At 24.2% G+C, this 27,826-nt stretch overlaps 1 protein-coding gene across 2 annotated transcripts in view; it reads left to right on the top strand.

The window, feature by feature from the left end:
* The window catches only part of LOC129611180 (protein grainyhead), a 249,900-nt gene that overhangs the window by 60,544 nt on the left and 161,530 nt on the right, over positions 1-27,826 (top strand). For both annotated transcript variants that reach the window (XM_055524173.1, XM_055524174.1), the window contains exon 3: positions 22,799-23,177. In XM_055524173.1, coding sequence (XP_055380148.1) covers positions 22,799-23,177 — 379 coding nt within the window. The remainder of the gene's footprint in view (positions 1-22,798; positions 23,178-27,826) is intronic.

Genomic DNA, 27,826 nt, shown 5'->3' with positions numbered 1-27,826 from the left:
TGAAATAAAATTAAAGATTTTTGTTCTTTTTTTTTATTTAGGTAAATTAAATTCAATAGTAAAATTATTACTTTAATTTTTTTCTTTTTTCCATAATCACTTTTTAACACTTTTTCAACCTACGCGAGACAAAAGCCAAAAATAAACAAATAAAAAAAAAAAATCTGATGTGGTCAGCACATAACCGACCGCATTGTGTATTGTCTAGTTAAATGAAAGTGTTACATAATATTATAAAAATGTCTGTTAAATACTTCTTTCCAATTTTTAGGACATTAGTAAGCTTATAGTTAACATACTTAGAAAAATGTAAATTTGGGTCTTGGTAGAGTTTCTCTTTGTGCTACCCGAATTCCCTGAAATGCTCGCCAGTTAGTTTCGGTAACAACCAGAACTCAAATATCAAATTTCAAGAAATTCCATCAATTTGTTCTGTGGATATGGTGAAAAATGTAAAATCGGCCCGCAAATCAGTTCTCGAGCCCTGATCTTTCCAAAAAACTTATATGTTCATTGCTTTAATATGAGGAATTCATATATTAAATTTCAATGAAATCGGTTGATTATTTCTCTTTATATACACAAAAGTGTATGTTTGGCCCGTAGTAAACGTCTAGTTGCCGATGCCTGATCTTTCCAAAAAATTTACATGTTCATTGTTTTAATACGGGGAATTCATATATTAAATTTCAATGAAATCGGTTGATTATTTCTCTTTATATACACAAAAATGTATATTTGGCCCGTAGTAAACGCCCAGTTGCTGATGCCTGATTTCTTCCAAAAGTTAGGAATTTTTGCGTATGATCGAGTAAAGCTTATATATGAAATTTCAAGTAAATCGGTTGAATACTTTCTTCAAAATGATGAAAAATGTAAAATCGGCCCGCAAATCCGTTTTCGAGCCCTGATCTTTCCAAAAAATTTATATGTTCATTGTTTTAATACGAGGAGTTCATATATTAAGTTTCAATGAAATCGGTTAATTATTTCTCTTTATATACACAAAAATGTATATTTGGCCCGTAGTAAACGTCTAGTTGCCGATGCCTGATTTCTTCCAAAACATACGAATTTTTGCGGATGGTCGAGCTGAGCTTATATATAAAATTTCAAGTAAATCGGTTGAATACTTTCTTCAAAATGTTCAAAAATGTAAAACAGGCCCGCTAAAAAGTGCAGTTCCCGAGGCCTGATATATACCAAAAGTTGATCGATCCGTGCCATGGTGGAAACAAACTTACATATAAAATTTCATCAAAATCGGTTTAGCCGAACTTGAGATACACGCGTGCACACACAGACCGACAGACCGACAGACCGACAGGTTGCTAAAAATAGTTTATTTACACTTCCCTACTATGGAGAAGTACGTTCCCACCGAAAACTCGATATGCAAAATTTGTTGCCATCACATAACCTACCTATTGTTTACACAATACGGTCGGTAAAAAAACGCGAGCAGTCAGTCTTTAACATAAAAAAATTCATGTTTTTCTTTCATTTTGTTTTTGGTGTTTCGCTTAACATTTTTATGCTCTAATATTGAATAATCGCGCGCAAATATAGAATTAAATGAATTTATATTTAATTTTATATTTATTATTTTTAATTAAATATTTCGATAAAATCAAAAAATAGTAATTTGAAAGAGCGAAATAGACGAAGCGTAAAATTGAATAAAGGAGAAGAAAAAAAAAAACGAAAAAAAAATGGTCGAAATTTATTGATAAAATACAGACAGGTACTAAATTAACTTATAAATTAAATGGTATTACTGTCAATGTAATGTCAAATTTCGGAATTTATTAACAGTAATTGTTTTCGTAATGTCAAACAGATGCAAAAACAAAAAAAAAAGAAAAATAAATGCCAAATGAATTTCGCAAATTTAGTTTTTTACCTTTTAATGTCTTTACAGTTTAACCAGGTTTATATTTTGAATGCAAAAATCTTAGAATAGAAAAAGTTTCGGAATAATATCTACGAAATGTAATATACTCTTGATTTCTTTTATATTATTAAATGTTGAATAATTTATCACTGTAATCCACAACATAAAGCAAGTCAGAGTGGCTGTTTGAGATTTCTTTTAAATACTTAAAATGTTTTAGATTGTAGATTTCTAAAGAAAGAAACCCTCTACGGGAAGGCTGCAATGCAAGTCAAGATTTGTAAATAGAAAACCCCTTCTTTATTCCAGTTATACTAATATATATTATATATCAAGGAAATAACTGGAGATATTCCTCAATGATTTTGGATGTGAGGTCTTCTATACCGCGAAAACCCCGTCCAAACCTTGTTCCTGTCGTCCAGACCAGAAAAATCACACCAATTATGTATAGACGTTTCCTCGATGTACCTGTTTTAAAGTAAATCAGGGACGATGTCAAGTTATGAACAGTAGAGGCTATAATAACAACATTTTTGAATATGATGGAAGAAACAATTTCGCTTAAAAAATGTTTGTAATACATAAATTAGATTTTATTAACCGTTGTATTAATGCAATCTATTAAGGTCTACTTTAGTGTTGCATATTTTTTATTTGACCTCATTAAAACCTATTATGATGATCTGTTAAATTTTCTTTGTTCAATATACTGGATTCGTAGTTTTCTACTGGCAATACACCTTTAAAAGAACTCCCATTTTTTAAAGAATCATGTTGCATAGCAATTAAAAATATCTGGGCTCTCTTCAGTTTTATGTGAAATTTAAAAGATTTGTAAGTTGTCTTTCATGGGTTTACACTGTTTTATTAAAAACCATAACATTTCTTTTGCTATCCATAATCATTTAACAACACTTCTTGTTAAAATTTCATAGAAACCCCAAATATTGTCGAAGCCATCGGTCTGAGAATTGGTAGTTACAGACTGTTCTATACGAATTTTTCAAAGACGTTTCAGTTTCTGATTGGTACTTTAAGTTATCTTAATACTGGTATAAAAATTTGTAAATGATTTTGTAGGCCCAAATGTCAATTGTATACCTACTCGAATTTTCTACAGAAGTTCCGAAATATGAAAAAGTCCTAATAAAAAAATTAACTTTTGATTTCATTTAAAATTTTAATTTAATTTTTTTATTAATTTTTTTTTCTTTAACAATAATGAAAATGAAAAAAATTATTTTTTTTTTTTCAAATCCTTTTTGTATTAAGTATACTGTTTCTTTCTCTCTCTTCACTTGAACTTCTAATGGTAAAAACAAAAAAACAGGAAAAAAAATTGATAATTTTTTCTTTACGTAATTTAAAAACTTTTGCTTTTTTAATGATATCAATTTTTTTTTTCCTAAAGAAATAATGATAACTTTTATTAAAACTACGATATTTCGGTACTTAAGTGAAGGGGTTTGTTTAACACAAAAAAAATATATCAATGTCATGTTGAATTTGGAATGCCGATTGTAACACTGGAAAATACTGTGTGATTGATTTGAGATTGGTTTACAAATTGGGACTCATCAGTTATGTTGAGTTAAAGTTGAGAAAATCAAGATAACGTGTATTGATAATTAGTAATATCGCTGTGGTTGCATGGTTGGAATAGAAGGTTGTATGTAGCAATGTCATGTGATCAAATACTTGGTAATCATGTAGATTACTGCAAAGAAATGCGTGAAGAAAAATTTGCTGGTAATTGCTTCATGCCTCTGTAGCTCAATTTGAAGAGCGTCCGCCTGAAAAGCTGTAGGTCACTGGTTCGATACCAGTTCGAACTTGAACCTTGTATTGAAATTCAAATTTTGATTCATATTGTTCTTCATATGAAACTTTTGCTGAAGAACATTCAAATGTAAGTGACAACATCATGGAAATTACGCGCAAAACACATTAAAAAATTCTTCACAAAATTAAAAGTACTTCCAGTTCCGTCGTGTCTTAAATTTCTATGTCGAATAATTGAAAACTTGTATAAGCTGCCGATATGCTAAGCCACTAACTTCCTTTTCATATTGTTTATGGTAAATATTTCAAGGCCGAGCATTTAATCTTTTAATATTCTATAATTTTTAATATGTGTAAGAAAAGAAGTAGCGCGTCGACAAGTTGAAAGAAGTTAAAATAAATATAAAATTAAGGTTATTTTGATTATTTTTACTTGCTTCTCATTTTTTAATTTTAGTTTTTTTTTTTTTTGTAATCTTCAAGAAGGTAAAATGTTGGAAAAATCTATTAAATTTATTCAAATTAAAAATTCAAATCTTCAGATCGTTTTTCTCTTAATCCGAGCTGACGAATTTTTAGTTTTTTTTTAATTTTTTTTTTATGTATGTAAGTAGTATATAGATATGGTTTTCTGTCATTGTAAGTTTCTATATCTAAACTCTATTGTAATACAATTGGATACAATGATTTTTTTTCCTCCACACTTTTCTTATAAGGATTTTATATCAGTCGCGATGATGCTTATCATTTTATAAATATACATTCATTCAAATATGTAGATGAATTTATAAACGATATACTACCCCAACTACTATTAGTTGGAATACGTACCTTTGAAATACGATTGTTTTTTGCAAAAACCTTTAGAAAGTAGAGTTACTTTTTATTAAAACGGTTGGGCTTTCCAAACTACTTCTGATTTTTCTCTCTATTCCAAATCTTTTTGATAACTAGTATAACCACAGTTACTTGATAATAAAAAAGTCGTTCCCAATCAATGGTATTGAGGGTAGTATATAAGTTTTACGCTATAAAATTTTAAAGGTATCGAAATAAAGTAAGAGTGAAAAAAATAATGATAAAATTTATACACCTTTATTATCATTATTTTAAAATTTTTTTTATTCATTTTTATTATTTTATCTTTTATTTTTATAATCCTAAAGAAATATTATACAATTGATAAAATAAAATGTGTATATGAAAGAACAAAAATACCTACATATATAGTTTATAGGGGTATAACATTACAACAGGAGATTACAAAAGTGAAGAAGTTGAAAAAAAAAGTGTTTTTTAAAGAAAATTTATGGAAGAGGACCTTTACTGCTTAAAGATACGGTGAATTTCAAAAATTCTCTTTGTTATTTTTTACACTTTAGCGTTTGTTATTTTATTTTTTTTTATAGTTAATTCAGTTTTTTCTTCATGACTTTTTACTCTTCTTATAAATAAAAAAATTAAAATGTGTGCATGTGTAATAAAATAATGAAAAATTTTAAATCTCGACTATTTACTCTCAATTATATGATTATACAATTTAAGTGTTCATGTTTGGAAAAAAAGGAAGGTGTAGTGTAAATATTTTCTAGTCGTACCTCATACTCATAAATACTTACAGAAAATTACCGACAGATGACACACAAACATCTCCTCAAAAAAAAAAGTACTTACATTTTGCTGGCACGAAACTGTATGGATTTTCCTTGAAATTCGACATTGTGATGTTTTGTGACATAGCAATACTTATTCGATTGGTGAAAAGAAATTTGTGGAATATGCAAATTCGTATAATTGTGAATTCGAACTATAAATTTGATTAAAAGTAGCTAACAAAGCTGATTACGTTATTGTCAATGTCTCTTGTTTGAAAAGATGTGATGCATAATTAGAAGGATAAACTTAAACTGAAAATTCATAAAAACTTCTTCAATTGCTATTTTTTAAATAATACACATGAAAGTATTTTATAATAAATCATCCCCCTATATTTCAAATACTTTTGTCCTTTGAAATATTTTTGTAATTAAATAGAATTTTGGTAGATATTTTCATCCTGTATTTGAAAATCCAGCAGATTTTAGAAAAAATGTGATGTGCTAGCTACTCAAGTAATATTGCAAAGCTCTGCGCGATTAACGAATTTTCCTCCGATAAATTTGATCTGAACTTAAAATTATAATTAAAGCTATATGTGGGTACAAACTTTGAACGTCTTACTTCTTTAATAATTTTGAATATTTAATCATTAAAGTTAATTTATTTATTTAATCTTTTCAAAAGTATTTTAAAATAAATCTTTACTACGGTCTAAAATTGTTAATGATTTTAAGGCGAGTTCATTAACAAAAATGTCTATATTGCCTGTAATTTATGCAAATATTTTTTTAATTACTATAATCTTCAAATATAAGCTTATTTATATCGAATAATTTATTATCAATTTTTGTTAATTTTTAATATTTGTAAAACAATTTTTTTTATTAAAATTTTTTTATATTTTAAGACACGCTAACACCTCTACAAATTATTGACTTTCAAAAATTTAAATTCATTAGCAAAAATTGCGATTAATAAAGTTGCTGCAAATATCATTTGTTTATGTACATGAGAATCGAATGTCTACATAAGTATTTAGTTATTGTGGATGTGTAATATGTATGTATGTATGTATGTATGTATGTAATTATAAGAATTATTATGTAAATTATGTACTTGAAGAAAATTAATTTAAATATTTTACATCCAAATTAGTAAAAAAGCAAAAAATTACAGCGAATGTTAAATTTATAATTAATAATCAATATTTTAAATTTTGTTCTGAAGAATCAAATATTGGGTTAGTCAACACAAGTTATTCATATTCGAGCTAATATTCAAACTAGCGTTTAGAAATCGAATTGTTTTAAAATGTTGGCCAATATATTTTTTGAATAATTTTTGATTTAATTGAAAATGATTGTTTTTGAGCACGTTCTATATCTTTATCTGTATATAAATATGAGAATTTTCAATGTTAATCATCTTTCAAATCCTTATTTTCAAAATACTTTTGTGTACGAAATTTTATTTTTATATTATATTTATACGCAGTATTTAACGCTTTCCTATGCTGTTTTTGTATTGCCACATTCAAATGACAAGATTTAAATTGAAGCCAAAGTCTTTTACATTAATTTTAATGCATTTAAATTTTATAATATGTTGATTGTTTTGGTATAACAGTTATAAACTTAATTAATAAGCACCTCTTTTATTCTTTTTTGAAATTTTAAATTCATATTCAAAATGAAGATTTGTAAAATTTAATGGAAATTCTTAAAACACAATTCGGAGGCGCACCAAAACAATATTAATTTATGCTATATTAATTATACAATATTAATATATGCTAATTTTTAACACTCGCAACTTAAACCAAAATTGATAATGACGAATATATGACATAGAATTGTATGTTTGTTATGCATAAATAAGTTCCGAATGAGTAACCCTTTACTTGTGTTGAATGTATAAAGTACCTCTAATGTTCTAATATTTTTATGTTTCTAAATGTAAATTTAAATTATGAGAAAATAAAATTTTATTTTGTATTATTTTTTTTTTGTTTTATGAATTATACTTTTGATTTATTCATGGTGTATTATGTCTCAAAAAAAATGAATGGCATAAAATCGCCCATAAATGTACATAGACACATAATGTAAGCATGAATGTTTAAATGCATTTTAAATGCATTTTAAATGCATATCTTATCTAAAATATTTTTTTTTTTGTAGTTAAATATGCTTAATGTTTTAGCCTACGAATTATTTGCTCACACACACAAAAAAATTTTCAATTCGTTTATGTCATATCGCAGCAACTATCAAACGATTAAAAATATGTTTGATAACATAAATTTGATGTGAATTAAACTTCAGTAAGAATTTTATTTAAAATGAAAAAAAAAATTGGAAAGGTGCTGCCAGTAGACTTAGAAGATATTTATTTACATGCTGCTTTATTATATTAATTAAATAATTATAATTAATATTTTTATATTTTATAACATGATTTTTTTCGATATTAAGATTCCTTAAACACTCTTAAAATAGCGATTACAACCTCATATGTAGTTTGTTGAGCGTGTTTGAGTGTATATTGATAATTTTCAGATGTGTCTAGCGTTATGTATAATTTTTGATAATGATTAAATAAATGTATGAGTGTGTATATAAATGTATACATCATGTGGTCATTAACCAGCATTGTGAGCGCTTTTTTAGCTTATAATGGCCTGTAAATTCGTTGAACATATTTTTTGTAATTATCAAATATTATTTCAATTGAGTACGTAATAAGTATTGTGCGAATTACTAAATAAACTTGAACTAAATGAGCATTAATTTAATATTTTTATATTAATCTACCGTATGATGAAAACCGTTTCGACGGAGACGATTCCCTTTGTTGTAGTTGATGAGACCCTAATAACATAAATTTAATTATATTCCATCGGCATCTGAATTTATTTCATCAGAAAATACAAGCGTGTTCAATGTAGCCAGGATCACAACTAGGAGGGAACAAATATTTTCTGGCTCAAATTCAAAAAATCAGGTCAAATTATTTTTTCTGAACATTTTTAAAGATATTTATCTATCATAGTTTTCAATCATGAAAATCGCATTTTTGTTAAATTAGAAGGAGTCTACCTCTTACTGAGTTGTGCATAAATGTGACTTTACCGTTAACTTAAGAAGCATTATCACAAGCTGTTTCAAAAGACTAACTACTTAATTTTCGTAAAATAAGAAAAGTAGAAATTACTAATTTAGATTCAATTGTATAGTTAATATATTTTAAAATATTCTATTGAACATTTAGATAGCAAGAATTAAAAAAAATGTTTTGGGTACTCAAATAAAAAATAAATTTATAATCTTAATATAAAACCTCACTCTACTCATCCATAAAATATCTTTTATTTTGTAAAGAAACATGGCAGCATTTAAAGTAAAATGGAATAGTTTTTTTTTTCTATTATAAGATAACTAATAAATTTTCGAATTATGACACACGTTTCAAATTTACAAAATTTATGAAGGAAGCGCATTGTACTATAAAAAATTATGTTAAAATCGAATTAAAAATTTTCAAAGAACTCTGATTAGAATTCTCTTTTTTTCACTTTACACAGGCTCTTGAAGTATTAAAAATATAAAAATAATTGTGGTCCTTTTATAATATTCTCAAAAGAGATAATCGAATATGCATAACAATAGAATATAATTTTTTATAAATATTTAAGGATCTTGTAAAGGTGAGAAAGTGAAAAGAAAAGGAAAATTTTTTAATAAGTACAATTAATAGACTAGTATGGGTGCATGATAGATAAAGTGACTACAATTATTAACTGGAGCAAAATTTTACACATTTCATCTAATATACATAATATTATGTAAGTAGTATTCAATAAATTAAGTTTTCTAGAATTTCAGTAATAGGCAGGTTTAATTTTTATTGAATGGAAATGATTTAACTGTAACAAAACTGTATTTTATTTTTAGGATATTTCATTGGTTCCTTTAAATTATTATTTTCTTATAATTTGTACAACATGTGTATAAGATCACTTTATATAGATAAATAAATTCTGTGTGGTGCATAAATTAATAATTGTTATGCATTAATTCGATAATCGTAATACATTGAGTAAACATTTGGAAAGAAAATATAAAAAATAGTAGAATTTATTGAAATTAAATAAAAATTTGTTACAATGTATTTACAGAGTGACTAAAAAATATTTTTGTTTATTTTATTTTGAATATTTGACTGAAATTTCACTAAAATTTGTAAACCAGACGCGTTTTTATTCTAATTCTACAAGTAATTAAGAAAAAAAATTTGAATCTATCTTCCTAAGGAGCATTATAGCTCTGATTTATTGAACAAGATTTTGCTTTAATTAAAGAGTATATTTTTAATTAAACTCAAATTAATTAATAACAATATTTCGTTAATAATTTAAATTTATTTATGAACTATCAGCCAATAGGAAAATATGCTGCCACGGTATTCAAAAAAGGTCTGTCTTCTTTCTTTATCCTTTGTGTGCCGCGTCTTCTTCTGTCGTAATAAATATTATATTCAGTTAAAATTATTTATTCGACGTTAAATCTTATTTTAATTTTCGTTGTATAAATTATGTCCAGTGTATATCAATTTTAACATCACTCTGTTAAATACAAAATGCAACAATATTATTAATAGTTTATATCTTAATTTATATATGTATGTACATATATATGTATATGTTGAAACCAAAAGTATGCACAAGTGGGAATTGTTGTATTTTTTGTTAAATTGTATGACATTGTCACGGAAATCAATTTAATAAATCGCTTTGAGAATATAAAAAATTTAAAAATAAAAACATTGAAAGCAATCATGTTTGAAATTTTTTTACTTTAATTTTGTATAACTTTGTAAATTGTATTTGTATAAATGTAACTGTATCTGATATATGTATGATTTAGTGAATATGCGAAGGCATTAGTTAAAATTTATTAGTGTTTTTATTTTAATAATTATTTTAGAACATTGTAATATGGTAATTATAATAATTATAATTTTACCACAATACAATTATTATAAAAATATATTCAAATTATTGCACACATTTGTAATTTATACTTAAAATAAAGAGGATTAGATCCTCGTAATTCATAAATTACGGGAATTATTTCTAATATTTCAAAGAACTACAAATATATACAAATTGTTGTATTTTTTAGAATCTAATCCGATTATATTTAATTAAACAACAATTCATATAGAAAACTCAATTCTATTTTCATTAAAATTTGTTTTCATTAATTAGTTAAGTTAATTATTAAAATCATTTGTGAATTTTAGAGTAATTCTAACATTCAAAAAACAATTCGTTGATAATTTTTTCATGCCTTGGCAGCCTAGTAAATAGAGCTACTTTTTTTTAGTTTTTCCGCCATGACTCGCTCCTTAGGCTACGTCAACTATTTGTTTTGCAATTGTATGAAGAAAGCCTCTTTGTTTACTACTCTCGAAATCCTAAATAGTTCAGAATTAATATTATTGTTGCAAAATACCGTAAAAACTTCTATATTTTTTCTAAATTCAAAATGGTACAAAAATTATTAAGAATTTAATTTTAAGTTTTAAATATTTTTTTTTCTTTGTTAATTTTTAAAGGGAAAATTTATATTTAAATTACGTGTTAAAAATTTATCTACATTCTAATATATAAAATTAAAAAAGTGACCATAACGTAATAATGTGCTCGTAAAATAATAAATAGCAATAGTACATACATATTTAATTTCTGAGACATTATTTTATTACATTATGTTACAGTTTGTTTTATTTTTTTTATTTTGGATTTTGTCAAAAAGCAGAAATTTACTGCACTAAAAAAATTAAAATTAAAATTTGATTTTAATCTTTATTACCTACCTTAAGTTTAAAATTTCAAAATTTGGAAAAAAAAATATAAAAAAAATGAAGCGAAATGACAAAGAATGAATACGGTTAGCTAAAGAAACTTTAGGTCAACTTACAATACGTGCAAACAAGCTTTCATAATAATTTAGAATTAAACAATATGTAGTAAAATAATTTTTTAAGCAAACAAATGTCAGAATTAGGACAAAATACAGGTCAGAATAATTAATATTTTTTCATATAAAAAGAAAACTGAAATGAACTAGCAAATTTTGGAATTTGTTCATTTTGGAATATCTGATGCCTGCATGAAAAGCTGACCAAAAAATATAGATTTTCAGTATATTTTTTAAAATATTTTAAATATTCGGACTTATAAACATTTTGTACCCGAAATCTTCAAGTATAATTTGAAATTTAAAAAATTTCAACTTTTTAAACAAAATCTGTAAATACTGAATTTAATTAACTGGCACTTAACACTTAGCTTCTATGAATTCATAAAAAGACTGTTAGAATTTATCGAAAATGAAAATGAATATTAAAGTTATTTGTCAATCCGATCTTGAATCATTTGAACAGGCTTTCATTGCAGTCCACCTTTAATTTAAGGAACAGTGTGACATAACATACACTGTACGAAAACCAAATTCTGCACTAAACCTGTGTGACAGTCCAAAAAAGTGTTTATGTATGGACATATGCGTTTTTTTTGAGTCTTATAAATGAAAAAATTAATTTCATATACTTACTTTTAAAAAGTAAAAATAAAGGTGGTTGTATTGTAGTATATAAAACTTACAAGAAAAAATATCATTTTTTTAATGATAACCATCTTAAAGCGAATTCTTAAGCTAAATACAATGATTCCAATTCTAAGGAAGTTGTATAGTCGATTAAATATAATATGTAGAACGTTCAAAGAAAGAAAAAAAAGAAAACAAAATTATCAAACCTGAAAATTATGTACTGGTGACTTACACAGTATAGCCGGAATAATTTAATAATTATGTCGATATGTATATAAGTATGTATGTATACATATAATATTTTGAAATGAATATTTTTTTTACAATAAAATTACCATAAATTTTTTTTTATTATTTTATTCTTAATTTAATTTTCATATTAATGTCGCATAATTCAGGCACATTATAATATATTACAAGTGTTACCGCTTACTAAAACTTTTTCGGTGCTTTATGGTATTATATTTTAAGTATGAGTCTGTTGTAATTTTGCTATTATAGCACACATCGTGGAGAAATCATTAACAATTGTTCTTAGACTTGTATTCACATAGATATCGTAGCATAAACTAAAAAAGGCTATTCTCGGTGTTATGCATGTTTATTTCTTTTTAATTTGCACAGCTACAATAATGACAATAAATTAAGACCGCTTTAAAATTTGTTGGAAAAATTACAAATTATTTTGGGACTGTTTAAATAATATTATATGTTTTTGGCATTTTATTTAATAATTTTTCAACACGATGGCAAGTCTCTCTATTATAATGGCCATAATTTTTGAATGTGTCTATTATTAAAAATTGTGAATTCTTTTCCATTGTTTTCATAAATTTTGTTGCTCTGATTGTTAAGAAATTTGTAACATTTTTTCTTCTTTTATGTGTTTTAGTTTTGTTTATTTTAGGAAATTTTAAGAATTTTAATAAGTTTTTGAGGGCATAATTTTGCAATTTAATTTACCTAATTCTCATTTATTTTGTAATTTATTTGCTTTTTATTCTTATGTGATTTTGCCTTTGTTATATAGAAAACGTGGAAATTAAATTATAAAAAATTATGCCTGTTGAATTTGAAAAATACTAAAAAGATTTTTTTTTTTAAAATTTATATTTTATGCAAAAAAAAATTGTATTCTTAAATAAAAGAACCATTGCATATTCCATCCGGAACACTCAACAGCGAATTATGCGGAAATTTTTACACATAATTTTCATATTATATTTTTTCGCTAAGAATTTAATGACATAATTTTTTAAGGTTAAGACTACAACACTTTTTGTTTTTTTTTGTTTTTTTATTATATAACAATAAATATTTGTTAAATATTATTTATTTGCTCACTGTTCTCTACAAATTTTTATGAATAATAATTTAGTTATAAAATTAATTTCTTTATTATACTAAATATTATAATAATATGAATTTTAAAATTTATAAATTTCAATAAATAATAAAAAATTTTTGTGATTAGATGATGAATTTTATGGTTCCCCTTGAAACGATGAATTCGATTAAAATTAAAAAGACGACATATTATAAATTTTCTTCTTAAAAACTATACACAAAGTGTACCATTTGCGGTAATAAAAAAATTCTTTTGATTTTATTTAGGAATATAGAAAATCAAAAATTTTTAATATTTTTTGTACAATTTTGAAATTATTTTAAAAGGTAAGATTAGGTGGACGATTATATTTCACATACTTGTACCGTTACTTTCAATTTTAATTTATAATTTTAAAATTCAATAATGAGTTTTATATAGCCAGCCATAATAGTCCGTCATCGATATATTAATAATCTGTGCCACATAAAATAAAATTTTTAACTTCATAATTAAAAAAAAATTTGGTTGTATTTTAGAAATTTCGATTTCATATTTTATAACAGTATTTAAATACTTCGTATTCCAAATATGGTGCAATACTCGCGGAACAAACTGTACATTTTAGAAAAGATATAAATAAGAAAACAATCATTAAAATTATATTTCGAAATTAAATTAACGACAATAAATTATGTTTTTAAATATTTTTTTTTTTGTGTTTTGTGTTGTTGTTTTTTTGAATAGAATTAATTTTATGAATATATAAAATTTAATTTTTATTCTTGTTTTGATTATTTTATTTAAATGTACTGATCAAAAAACTATACGATTAAAAATCAATGAATTTTATACAAATTTTAGATATTTAATAAAATAATCTTAAAATTTATAAAAGTTGAATGGCTTACCGTAGAGTGAGTTTATATTTAGGTTTTAGATTTTAGATTTTAATCATAATTAACTAATGGTAGAGATTACACATAGCAAGTGAAAATGATTGTGGAACTGTCAATAAAATGACCTAAAAATTAACGGTAAACATGGTAACATTACCACAGTTGCGTCTAAATATCGTCATTGCTGTACTAATGCCTCCCAAACGCCGAATATTAAATATTTGTGGGAAAAGAAAAAAATTAAATATTTTAAAAAACGATTTTTTATAATTTCGAAATATTTCGGAGAGCCGCTCCAAGCTCTATTTATTATAAATGGTAATTGTTTATTCTTCATACATTATGAGTCGAAAGTAAATTAAATTACTACATTTTTACTTATAAGATTCAATGAATAAAAAAATAAAAGATTCAACGAATAAAAAAATAAAATAAAAAAATGAGTAAAAAAAAACAAACAAATTTTATCGAAAAAGTCTGCGAATTTTACTTTTCCTTCCTATATCTTTAATTTTTAATTTACAAAAACTTTTGTTAGTATGTATTGTAAATGACAAATAAAAAATAATAAAACTGAAAATGGTCACTGGCCAATAAAAAACAATTCTTACGCGCTTCTCTCTCTGTAGGGGGATTTTTTATTTCTTTATAATATAAGTATAAGAATTTGCTTTAATTTTATTTTAATAATGAATCTTATATTTATTTTAATTAATTTTTATTAATATTTGACATCCATGCTGCAAGACTGTCCTATTACTATCGTTATTATCACCATTTTGTTTATCAGGTTTTTTTTTCAGATCAGGGCAATTTTTTTGAAACACTGGACGAGTTATTTTGAAAAAAATGTTTATTCCAAAGTTTATACATTAAATACATAAAGATATTATTAGATCGATTTAATTAATTTTTCACATTTGTGAATTTTCCAGAGTGAGGATGAGTTTTTCTGTCACATGACATAAGATTGCAAAACCTCTACTACATTTATGTAAAACTTGAGCTAAAGCAAGATAACTTTTTTTCCATAATGTTGTACTATGTCAGTATTGCTATATGGCTGCGATTTGTATATATATTAATGATACTAATAAGTACATAAATGAGATTTAATTAATTCAAATTATATTCATCTTATACATATATATTCTTTTATATATACTGAATAGTTTAGACAACATTTTTTCTTTATTTATAGAATCTTAAAGCTCTAAAGTATAAAACATCTTCGTACATAATAAATTATAAAAGATTTTTTTTATGTTTTTTGTTTTTGCTTTTATATAATTTAATTTTATACAATGAATATATTTTAATTTTATATACAAAATATAAAACTTTTTTCTTAATATTTATTTAATTTAAAGTTTAATTTTCTGATGATTAGTTTCTAGGGAATTAAAGTTAAAAGCATTTTTTTAAATTTTCAATTTTTTTAGATTTTTTTTTTTTGTTGTTGGTCAAAATAAATAATAAAAAAAAATGTTAAATAAATTGATCTTATGATGAATATTTCATTTAATTCGCAATTTTCTCTTCCTGATATTTAATTTATATTATAATTTGTTTTATATACATATATATATGTATACATACGTTTATACACACAAAATCTTTTCCTGTTTCTTATGAAAAATATGCGAAAAAATTTGTTTTCAAAAAATTTGCAATTTTTAATTTTTATTGAAAAGATTAATTCCATTTACAAATTCGGATTATTTTTTGTAAAAAAAAAGATATTTAGAAATTTTAAATATGCTCTTATTATTTTGAAAACTTCACTACCTACATTCCTATGTACATACATATATTGTCTGAAAAAATTTAATTTAAAAAAATAAATTTTGCAATTTCCGGAATTTTATTTACTCGTGACAATTTAAATTATGATTTTTTTGTCTCTTTTTTACAAAACTTACGATTGCTTTTCATTTCGGATGTTGGCAAAAATTATATGAATTATTTTTAAAAAGTATATTGTCACCCATATAATTCAAAGTATAGAACTATAAAACTATTACAAATTGAAAATCGGTTTGGTGTCGCTTACTGACGATTAAACGCTATTGTTTATCTTAATCAGTGAGCAATTTTCGATGATACTTTATCAGTTAATCAGCTTGTGTGTAAATGAAGTGTGTTATTCATTTCCGGGAGGAGCTCATAAGTGTGTTGAAAATTTTTACAATGGTAATGTTAAATTCAGGTGTTTATACCTTGTTGATTTAAATTGATTGCAGCTAAATATAATTTTGCGTATTTTTTCAGGCACATACCCAGTGTATAAAAATTTTTGTTCTGTTATGAGATTTTTTTTTATGGAATAGTAGCTTTTCCGAAGAGCACCATTATTGAAATTTTTTTTTTCTCTAACATACTTTATTTCCGAACTCAATTCAATATGCCATCTTAAATTAATATTTGCTTATTTTATGTTCCTAAAAATTGTTATACACTGACAACATTTTTCTTATGTACGTACATAAAAGTTCATACCTATTTCGTTTAAAATTAATATAATCGGAACATGGTTTCTCTACAATCTACACAAGGCTTTCAAATTAAATTAAATCTTCAGTGAATGTTATATGTATGTATTTCTAATTAATATATAGGAAAAAAATAAAAATTCTGTTAAAATTGAAATCATTTTTTTTTTAAATTAAACAATAAAACGGTTTTATAATGATTACCCATAAAATTTAATAAATATTTTTTTTTCCAAATTTGATATAATTATTATGCATCAATAAATCCATCATAAAACCTAACTGAAGATTTATTATATAGCCGCCTACCAATAAGTACAATGTTCATTTGTATATGTATTTGACCGGTCTGCAAATAAAAAAAATCTTCCTGTTTTTTTTTTAAACTTTTTTTTTCCTTATTAATTTGTAATCAAATCAATCATCATCAATAATATAAAATGCCATAAAAAGTTCAATAACACTCAAAACTAAATTAATGCATAAATATTTTTTTTTCACAAATATTAAAATGCAAATTTTAATTAAAAAGTGCAAAAAATTTTATTAAAAAAAAAATTTGCCTCTTTTCTTGCCATTCTTTATCTTAAACCACCATGAATCCAAAAAGAAAAGAAAAACATAATAAAGTAAAATAAGAAAAAAGAGTTAATAAAATTTATTTGCATATTTTATTTACTAATACAATTACAATTGATCACAAAAAAGTTATAAACGCATTCATAAACTCAACATTATGCTTATTATTAAGTTCTGAGTTATGCATACATATACATATGTACATACTATGTGAATTGGTTTGAATATACCTTACGTATATCATACCCACATTAAAAAATGAAGCAATAACCTATAACTAATAATAATAATAACCATCATGCTATACACACGTTATAAAACTTAAATAAAAAAAAAAAACTAAAAAAAAATAATAAAATTAACAGTTATAAAATTATTTTATGCTTAAAATCTAAAAATAAAAAAAAAAAAATTGAAAAATGCAACAAAAAACCTTAAATTTATAACTAGCAAAAAAAAACCAACAACAACAAGAACAAATTCAATTCAATAAATTATTTTCAAACATTTTTCAAAATTGGTCATTTAATATTTTAATAAGCGAAAAAAAAAATCTATATGCATGCATCTACTAATATAAAGTAATAACCGTATAACTTATATTCCATATACCATTATGTACTACTAAAAATACCTACATTTAAAAAAAGAAAAAAAATCGGAAAAAAAAAGAAGGTAGATAACTGTGCGCCTACCTTTATTACCAATATAACTCATTAAAAACAAATAAACAAACACTTAAAAAATCATTTTCAAGAGACATGAGACATGAAATGAACAGACGAAAAAAAAAAATACAAAAATAATATTAAATTTATTGCAAATGTCTATGCAACACAAAAAAGAAAAAACAATAATAGAAAAAGAGTAAAATCGGCAACAAAAATGGCAACAACATAAATGGGAAATTAACAAACAAGTTAAAAAAATCATCTAAAGCACCGTTGTTTTTAACGCGTAACAGGCATATTGATTTTTTCCCTCTCATATTTTTTTTTTATTTCTCTAATATTACAAGTAATTCCTCTAGCCAAGATTGTATTCATATTTTATATATGTATGTACGTATGTTTGTGGCTAGGTATCATACTACTCAAAGACAGAATTGCATTTTAAATCAATTCATAAATAAGCTTTAACTATGCTTACATCTCATACATGCATAAATATGTATAAATAAAAAGTACATATGTATGTATAGAAAAATGAATCCAAAATACATAAAATATGTCTATAAAATCAAACAAAATTAACCGACAAAATTGATGCTCTAAGAGTAATGAGCAAAGTAAATAATACATAATAAGAAAAAAAAAACTAAAATCTACTATAAAAGTCCAAAAATATATTAAAGAAATATAAATATTAACCGTAACAACAAAATTACAAAAAAAAAGCAAAAGCAGCATAGCAGTAATAATGATACTATTGTGTACAATATAAGAAGAAATAATAACAGTAACAGTATAGTATACAAGAGTATAGTGATGAAAAGCAAAAACACACAATAATAGAAACAAAAAATACCTTTATATAGATAGAAAAAAAAAACGTACTCAACTCAATGCCAAAACCTCATCATCACAAAATTCAATCAATCATTCATCCATAGAAGAAAAATTGTTTCTTGTTTTGCCTTTTTTTTTTCTTCGTTTTCTTAATAATATAAAAGAAGTAAACCACAACCGCACGCGCCACTTTGCTGCTCACGAAAAATTAAAGAGTTTTTTTTTTATTATTAAATTTTCTTTTTATAGTTACTTTTTTGAGTTATTTTGTTTTTTTTTACATTATAGTTATTTGTTTATTTATTTGTTTTTTTTTTTTATTATTATTGAGTTCCAATGCAAGTGTTTTGGCTCGTTTTACTTGACTCTTGCTTGACAGACGATTTTATGTACGAGTATGAAATCTTTAGTTGTTTTTCTCTCATTCTCTGTTTTCTATGTACAATATGAGAAATAAAATAGATTTGATTTTTTTATTATTTTAATAATTTCTGCATATGGGTAATTTTGCATTAAAATTGAAAAAAGAAAGAAATTTTCATTATTATAAAATTAAGTACGAGAAAAATTAAAGTTTAGTTCCAAAAAAAAATATGATTTACATAATATGACTATACAATGTTGAATTTTAATATTTAAATTAGAAGAATTTTTCAGAATTTTATAAAAAATATAAGAATTAAGTATCAGAGATGCAATAATTTGGATTAAAAAAATATTTACATAAAAATATTAATAATAAAAATGACCTTTCAATTGTAAAAAATGCAGCTATTTATGTAATTCGTTATAATTTTTTTATACGAGCTATAAATTATACGAGTTCACAATTAATATTTTTATGTGATAAAATTTTTAAATACTCGAAGTTTTTAATAGTTTGCATCGAAAGTAAATCTTTAATGCCAAGTTAGTGATTTAAGTATTATAAATTTTGTAAGACACACTTTCTTTTATTCTTTTAAACATATATATTGTATCCTTCTATTATACTTGCACTGTTCCGAGAGCATTTTTATAAATTACAAAAACGTGAACCATAATTTGTAACAAATTTTTGGACTATATGCTCTTCTCATCTTAGAGCGCTAACCATATAATAGGTCTTGCATGCAATTTTCGAAATCAAAAATTTGTTCTCAACATTTCCGGGAAATATGTTGACACAAAGTAAGAAATAATAAAGCTAGCACAATTATTTTATCAGTAAAAAAGATTTGGAGTTGACATATGACTTTTTTAAAATCTTCAAAAAATAAATCTTGTATTACATGCGTAACTTTTGGTAATAATTTCCTAATTATTTCAAATACTAAGATTTTGGGTATCTATTTGGATAAATTACAATCATGTTATATATTAAATACACTGTAAAATTTTTACATAACAAACATTCTTTTTTGCGAAATAATATTTTTACAGGATAGCCATTGTTTTGTTTCGCAAACATTTCTACACTTACTGTTACAAAAACCAAAATCAACGGCATATTGTTGTACGTCCATAATATTTAAATTCCACTCTAAATACTATTTTATAACAAATGATTGTCGATTTATAGCAGCACGTTCCTATTTTTAATACATTTTTATGCTTGTAAGTACATTCATGTCACATACGTATGTATGTATATGAAGCGTTATTTATAAAGTCATCTTATAAATTAAAATGCTTTTTAAATTAAATATGTGCATAAACTTCTTTTACAACTATTAAATCTTATACAAGTACGCATGTACATATAAATATTAACAATAGCTTATCTACTTATTAAAATCAAAGTATTTTATTATCGCGTTATCATTCTCGTTCATCTCATTGTATGTATAAGTAGTATGAATGCATGCATATAAAAAATGCAATTGAACGAACCATATAAAATTTTCAACATGTAATTTAAGGCGAATCTTAAAATATCATAGTCTTCGTTTTTAATCAAATTTAAAGTGTATGTGTATGCCTGCGTGTATGTGTGTATGAATATGTTCGAATAATTATATTAATTTAAACGAACCGAACATAGTGGAGTGAAACAGAGAATAAAAACACTAAACACACAAAATTTATGAGTAAGGAAAACAAAAACAAAACAAAAAAAATTGCAATAGGTGAAAAACTTGTTTTCCTTTTTTTCGTTTCTGTTTCATTCTTCTTTTTCTTGTATTTGTTTTACACATTTATTTTTTTTTCTTTTTATATACTTTTGTACCGGTTCAGGATTAGTACTGTTAATTTTTGTATATCAATGTGAAAATGTTATAAATAAAATATGTACGAGAAGATTGAAAGAAAAAAAAACGAAAAACGGTGAAAACTGTTTTTAGTTTTATTTTTTTTTTTGTTCTTGTTTTTATTATCCTTTTACAGTAATATTGCATTACCAGCTTGCTTGTCTATTTCTATATAGTTTTTTTTATTTTATTTTAATATTTTTGTATGAACGTTAATGTCAAGTGCATTCAAGTATGCATGCAACGTAATAGTAAATTGCAACTTTGCAAGCCTATCAAATAAAATACATGAATTTTATTTATTTTTTTTTTTTTTGTGTCTGATTTGTTTTTAATATTTATTTCGGGTTTGTTCTATCTTTTTGTTTTTGGAAATGAGATTTTTTTTTTGTATGTACATATTACGATTAGCAATGTGTTATAGGTAAAATGTACAACAAAATTTAAAGTTTAAATAATTAGAGTTGCCAGTATGGAAGGTATTATATAGTTAAAATGATTATTATGTATATTGGAAAATTGTGTAAAAATTCGAAATCAGACAATTTATTGTCATATACAGGAATTGAAGTTTACTTGTGAATAAGTTGTGAATTTAATTTTCAAACACACGTTCAAATGAAATCCATTCTCCGTCAAAATGTATTAATTTCGATTAAAAATAAATCCAAAAAATTTTTAATGCAATTATGCATTCGTAATAATTACTCATAAATACAATAGGATAAACGCAAAGATTACAATGAGAAAATTTCAAATAGAAATGCATTGTATTTTTCCGCCCGTGTCTTTTTCATTTATACTCATTTCAGAACAAAATTTTCTTTCCTGTTTTAAATGGAATTTCACACTTAAGTTATGCAGCTAAAGATATTGTCACGAACCGTTAAGTTACTTTTCCAAAAAATTTTAAATATCCTCGATTAATTACATTTCCACATTATAAATTCTGATATTGTATTTTATCATCCTGGTCCACAAATTTTTCGCATTTTCACGGTTATGTACTTGTAAAAAAAATTCATTATTGACGAAATTGGTAACTCTTATTGTTTAAAGCATGCTGTATATTTACAATGCATGTTCTGATCCAATATGCAAAACTATGATAAATAAAGGATTCATAAAAAAATATAAAAATTCTGCAATGCAATAAAACACATTGCAAGAATTTTACAAAAAAAATAAAGAAAAAAAAAACAAAAATCATAAAAATTTTACATGAAAATCTCATAATCACATTTTAAAGATTTTAAAATTAAAAGAAATTGAAATGTAATTAACTGTAAAAATAATTTATTTTTTATTATTCTTGTTTTTGTACATGTAGCAATTCTATGTACATAATATTTTTCTTTTTTCAATTTCACCTCAATTTAAAATGCATCGCATGCAAATCTTTTCTCTATTTAAAACAAAAACAAATTCAATATGCATTTTTTATATTTTTATCAATATTCATATATCAATAAAAAGAACGAAAAACAAAGGAAAACGAGCAACAAAATAAAAAAAAAGTTGAACAACTACATTAATAATTTTCACATGCATACGCGTACACATGCAAATCGCTGTAAACATTTACAGCGATTTACATATATACGAAATCTTATAAAACAAAAAAATACACCATGTTATAATTGTTGCCACTTTATGTTTTAATTTGCATTTTGTTCATAAAAATAAATTTTATTATTATTATTTTCTTTAATATTTTTATCACTAAATTTCATATTTATGTATGTACGTGTTTACATTATTCTTCTTATATGTATTATTTCAATTACATTTTACATTACATTTTTATTTGCATTTTCTTTTGCATTTTTTATTCAAACAAAATATTATTTTTTTTTGTATTTTACAGTACCCCTACTACAGGAAAATTAAATGGACAAACCACACCTCTTGATGTATCTGGCCTATCGCAAAATGAAATACAAGGTTTATTATTAGGTTCACACCCATCTACATCACCATCAACATCATCACAACAACAATCGGCTGCAAGTGTAGCTGCAGCAACACAAGCAGCAATATCAACAGCCACTACATCAATTGCAGCTGTGTCGCCAGCAATAGTTGCAGCTGCTGTTGCTAATGGTACTGTTGTTGTTACAGATCATTCACAACAACAACATCATTCACAGCATAATAATCAACAGCAACAACATAATGTGCAATCAATTAATATTAAACGTGAACCAGAGGATTTACGTAAAGATCCCGGAGGAAGAAGTCAAAAGGTAAGAATTTTATTTAATTTTGTTAATGTTTGTACATAAATTCTTTTATATACCTTTTTTGTTTTGTTTATTTAACAGAGTACTATGTTAGCGTATATAGGTGTAATTTAATGTTACAAAAATCTGTTAAATGTAAAACTTTTGTACTTTTGTGTAAATAACAGCAATTGTAGTTTAATAAGAATGTACTGTTAGAAAATATATATAGCACGATTATTAGAATTAAATTAGATCAAAAAAAGATAATGTTTCGGTATTGCGAGTGTATTGTACAATAATATCAGCATTTTATAAAATGGTACATAGAATTCCACAGAAATTTTAATTTCGAATAATAATTTCATCTAAATACATATATGATCAGTAGTACTAATAATAAAGAATTGAGAGTAGATACCAACAAAAGGTCAGTTTTATGCAAAAATAAATTATTCCCTATAATATATTCTCATTTAGGCATATGAAGAATTTATTATGGAATGATCCTTATTTATGATTCTTTAATACTTTGTCTTTGAAATCGGTTCCTTCCAATTTCCAACCAATATACTTATTTAGTAATTCATTTTGGAATTCAATTTTGCTTTCCATTTAACAATACAACTCCGATACGTGATGTTGTTAACATATTTAAAATTACATACTCGCAATTACATACATATTTCGAAAAGTTTTTAAATTTTATAACACACCTAAACTACTTAATATCACAGAATTACAATATAGCTTATTTGGCTCGAATTTAAAATATGGCCCCAAATTTTTTTAGTTAAATTAATTTATTTATTAATTATTATTTTATTATTGAATAAATTCATAAGCAAAATTGAACAACGTGAATTTCAATTAATATTTAAATAATCGCATAGCATTTTAATAATGCAATTGAAGCACTAAGTCTTTCAATTCTTTACAAATACACATACATAAATCGAAATATCTGAATAAATCTATCTTGAATCAAGTCAAAATATAAGTACAACAGTTAGATATTATAAAAATAATGTAAGCTTTATATACAAAAACCTGTCGTTCTTTATGAAATTTTTACAAACTTTCAATAACAAAAAATTAAAAAATCTAATGCCTTGAATAAATTATAATGCTTAAACCAAGAATCTAACCACCTTATGTTATTAACATTTTTTTATTTCTGTAAAATTTTCATTCATTCATTCATTCATTTTTAATTTTTCAATGCTATGTTCGCGTACACGTTAATGCATTTTTCTTTAATTATGCATTTTTATTTTTAATATTAATTTTATAGTTGTATTGCTGTAAAATCCGCCATTTCTAAAGAAAAAACAAAGGTTTAAAACATTAAAAAATGAATAAATGCATTGTAAGAATCAAGCAATTAAATTTGATTCATAATAATTTTCTCGTCAAAATGCAATAAATAAAAAATAAGAAAAAAAATAATTTTTCTTTCGTTATTCTTCTCCATTTGCCAATAATTTACAAATAGAAAATCACTATAATTCTTTCTCTTTTTATCAATATTTATTTTACAATAAACAAAAAAGAAAATAGGTGTATTAAAAAGAAATATGAATGTGTATGTATGGGTTTGTGTATATGTACGAAAAAATTATATGAATATATAAAAATTGTAAATAAATTGATAACTTTTTCTCAATTTGCTGCTATTGGCTCTTATATATTTAACACTTATAAGAACTCGATACGTAAACAATAAATTGAAAATATTCAAAATTCTAAAATTTAAATGCGAACATGTAAATGATCATGTATTTTAATAATATGCAGTGTCAAAGCAATGGACATAAATTTTAAAAACTTATTTAGGTACTAATGTTTGTGTTTCTTAGAATAAATTAACAAAGCGCGGTCGTCATTTTGCAAAAATAGCAGAATTTGATTTGATGTTTAAGTTTTAATGAAAAATTTTATTACATCTCATCAGTTTTTAAAACTTTTAATGGAATATGTTTCTCATCTCTCTAATATACTATTGTATTATAACCAGGGGCTCTTGTGTTTTACTGAAAACTAACATGGTTTGTTAATGCCACTTCGCGTTGTTACACTAAATATTGGGCTACGCTACACTAAATATTTAAATAAATGCATATTAAATGCATGTTACTTTTCGCAATTATAAGCTAATAAAAGTTCCTGAACTAAAGAAATATTGGACTATGATGATGAACTTACTAAAGTATAGTGCACATATTTTGTACAACTTCGAGAACACGAGAATAAATTTAAAATTTGGAGCACCTCTAATTTGTTATTTTTTGTTACGAACTCATTATTATGTTCTGAAGTGGTTCCTTTTAACTTAGAACTCTTAGCACTTTTCACGATCACAAATCGGCGAAGTGACTTAAGGGAGGATAGAAATTTTTTCACAATTCTTATCACATGATCTGAGATTACAATAGCAAGTACTTTGACTTTAAAATGCCAGAAAGATGTTTCGAAAGTACATTATACTTTTTAGTAGTCAGTAAATTACTTTAATATTTTTATTTTAGTGTCAGTACAGAATAATAGTTCCTGATAAAATAAATGAACTGAATCTTATTACTGAATTCAATTGACAGAATTTTCTTTAACTCAATAAACTCAATAAACCGACTGGTGACTGGTTTCAATGGTTAAATCAATTAAGAGCGAATCGTATATAAACTTTTTCTATATTCATTTTAAATTCAAAACTTAGTTCAGTTAAGTGGGGTGCATTTATCTGGGCATTACCGTGTATACCCTGCAAATAATTACGTTTGCAAATATTATGAATTAAGAATCATATAAAAAAATTTTTACTTCCATGCAATATGCATACTTACATTAAATATACTTGTATACATAAATGTGTATGTATTTTCATAACATATAATTAAAACACCTGAATACCTGGAATAAAATAATTTTTTTACAAATTTATTTACTTTTATACCAAATCTATTAAGTCAATTCTTATTTTTTTATTGTTATTATTTTCATATACAAATAAAAAATATATGTAGATAATTTAAATTTAAAATTAAATATTGCTAATCATTTTGTAGTATACACTATAGCTACCATTCTACATAACATATAGTATATTATTAGACCACCACAATTTCAATTATTATCACTAAGAAGAAAAATAAAAAAGAAGAAAGAAACGAACAAAGAGTGAGAGAGAGAGAGAAAGAGAAAATGAATAAATAAATATAGCATTACAAACAGAGCATAGTACTACTGTAAATAAAAATAATTTACAGAGGTCGTACATACTACAATTGAATTTTTATTTAAAATGCTGTACTGTTGTCTAATACTATAAAAAAACAACAACAGCTATAACAATAGTACCAGCAAAAAACGAGAAGCGAAATATAAATTTTTTTTTTTTAATTTCTTTTCTTTTGGATTATGTTTCTATTTCTTTCTTCCGTTCATCTATTAATCAAATTCAAAAGTATTCTATCTCTGTTGGAATTTCTCCATTTATAATAAAATAAAAGAAAAAAATAAAAAGTTTACAAAATTAAAACTTATTATCGCCATATCAAGTGTGCATACCGTTTTGTTTCATCCATCTATTCGAAAAGGGAATCTGCTATAGCTTATCAATTATTTATTTAATAGATTACTATTTTGGTGGAGCTAATTATTTATTTTTGTTCTATTCGTTATGAATACGGTTTTATTGTAATTGGCTATAGTAGAAATTGCTGCATTTGCAATAATCGCATTTATTTATTAAATTGCCTTTACACGTTAAAATGTACGCACGTATAAACATAATATATGCAAGTAAATAATTAAAATCAACGATTATAACAGTAAGAATATTAACTCAATAGAAACAGCAACGACAATGAGTTTAATAAACAAAAAAATATCTACAATTTCAATTTCAGCAGCTTATTAAAAAGTTATTATTATTTTGTGATCTCGTATGTATACGTATACATACATATATGTAAATAGACTTATATAATATACTTTTATATTGCACATTTCATTAAAATATACGTTGCGTGTGTACATAAATTATGGAAGAAAATGCAGTGAAATTTCCTTGCTTACGATTTATTATTATTATTGTGTCATATGTGTGGTGAGTGTCATTATTTTTGGTTAAAATATTGGTATATTTTTCAATCTTCTCATTTCTAAAAACTAAATTCGTGAATTATGTAAGTACCTCGGTGGTCATCGTGTAAAATCGGAAATTTTGGAAATATTTTTTTGAAACTAACAGATTTTTTATAATTATACATTAAATTTTTAAAAATTACTTTTTTTAATATGTTCCATTGTCCATAAAATCTTATTTTATCGTTCTTAGAATAATTATTGCCTTGAGCCCTTAAATGAAATTTACAATAATAATGAAGGATTTTTCTTATTTATGTATTGGTTTCTAGTGGAAAATGTAAAATTGATATTAGATTGAAAAAATTGATCGCGGAGATAATGTCTGCCATTTTGAGTTTTGTACATATCCATTTAATTGATTTAATATATAAAACAATTTTCGAACACTGAATCTTTATTTTATATACTTACAATATGTGGGAAATATAAGTGAGAATGCGGTGATCATTTGTAATATTTCAAAGGATTTAAAAATTTAAAAATATGCGAAAAAATAATAGAATGGGAAGTTTTTATTCAAGGAG

This window comes from Condylostylus longicornis, unplaced genomic scaffold (genome assembly GCF_029603195.1).
Source record: "Condylostylus longicornis isolate FDR11 unplaced genomic scaffold, ASM2960319v2 ptg000048l, whole genome shotgun sequence".
NCBI lineage: Eukaryota > Metazoa > Arthropoda > Insecta > Diptera > Dolichopodidae > Condylostylus > Condylostylus longicornis.
Note: the sequence above shows the minus strand (reverse complement) of the source record. Positions and strands in the feature narration are given on the sequence as shown.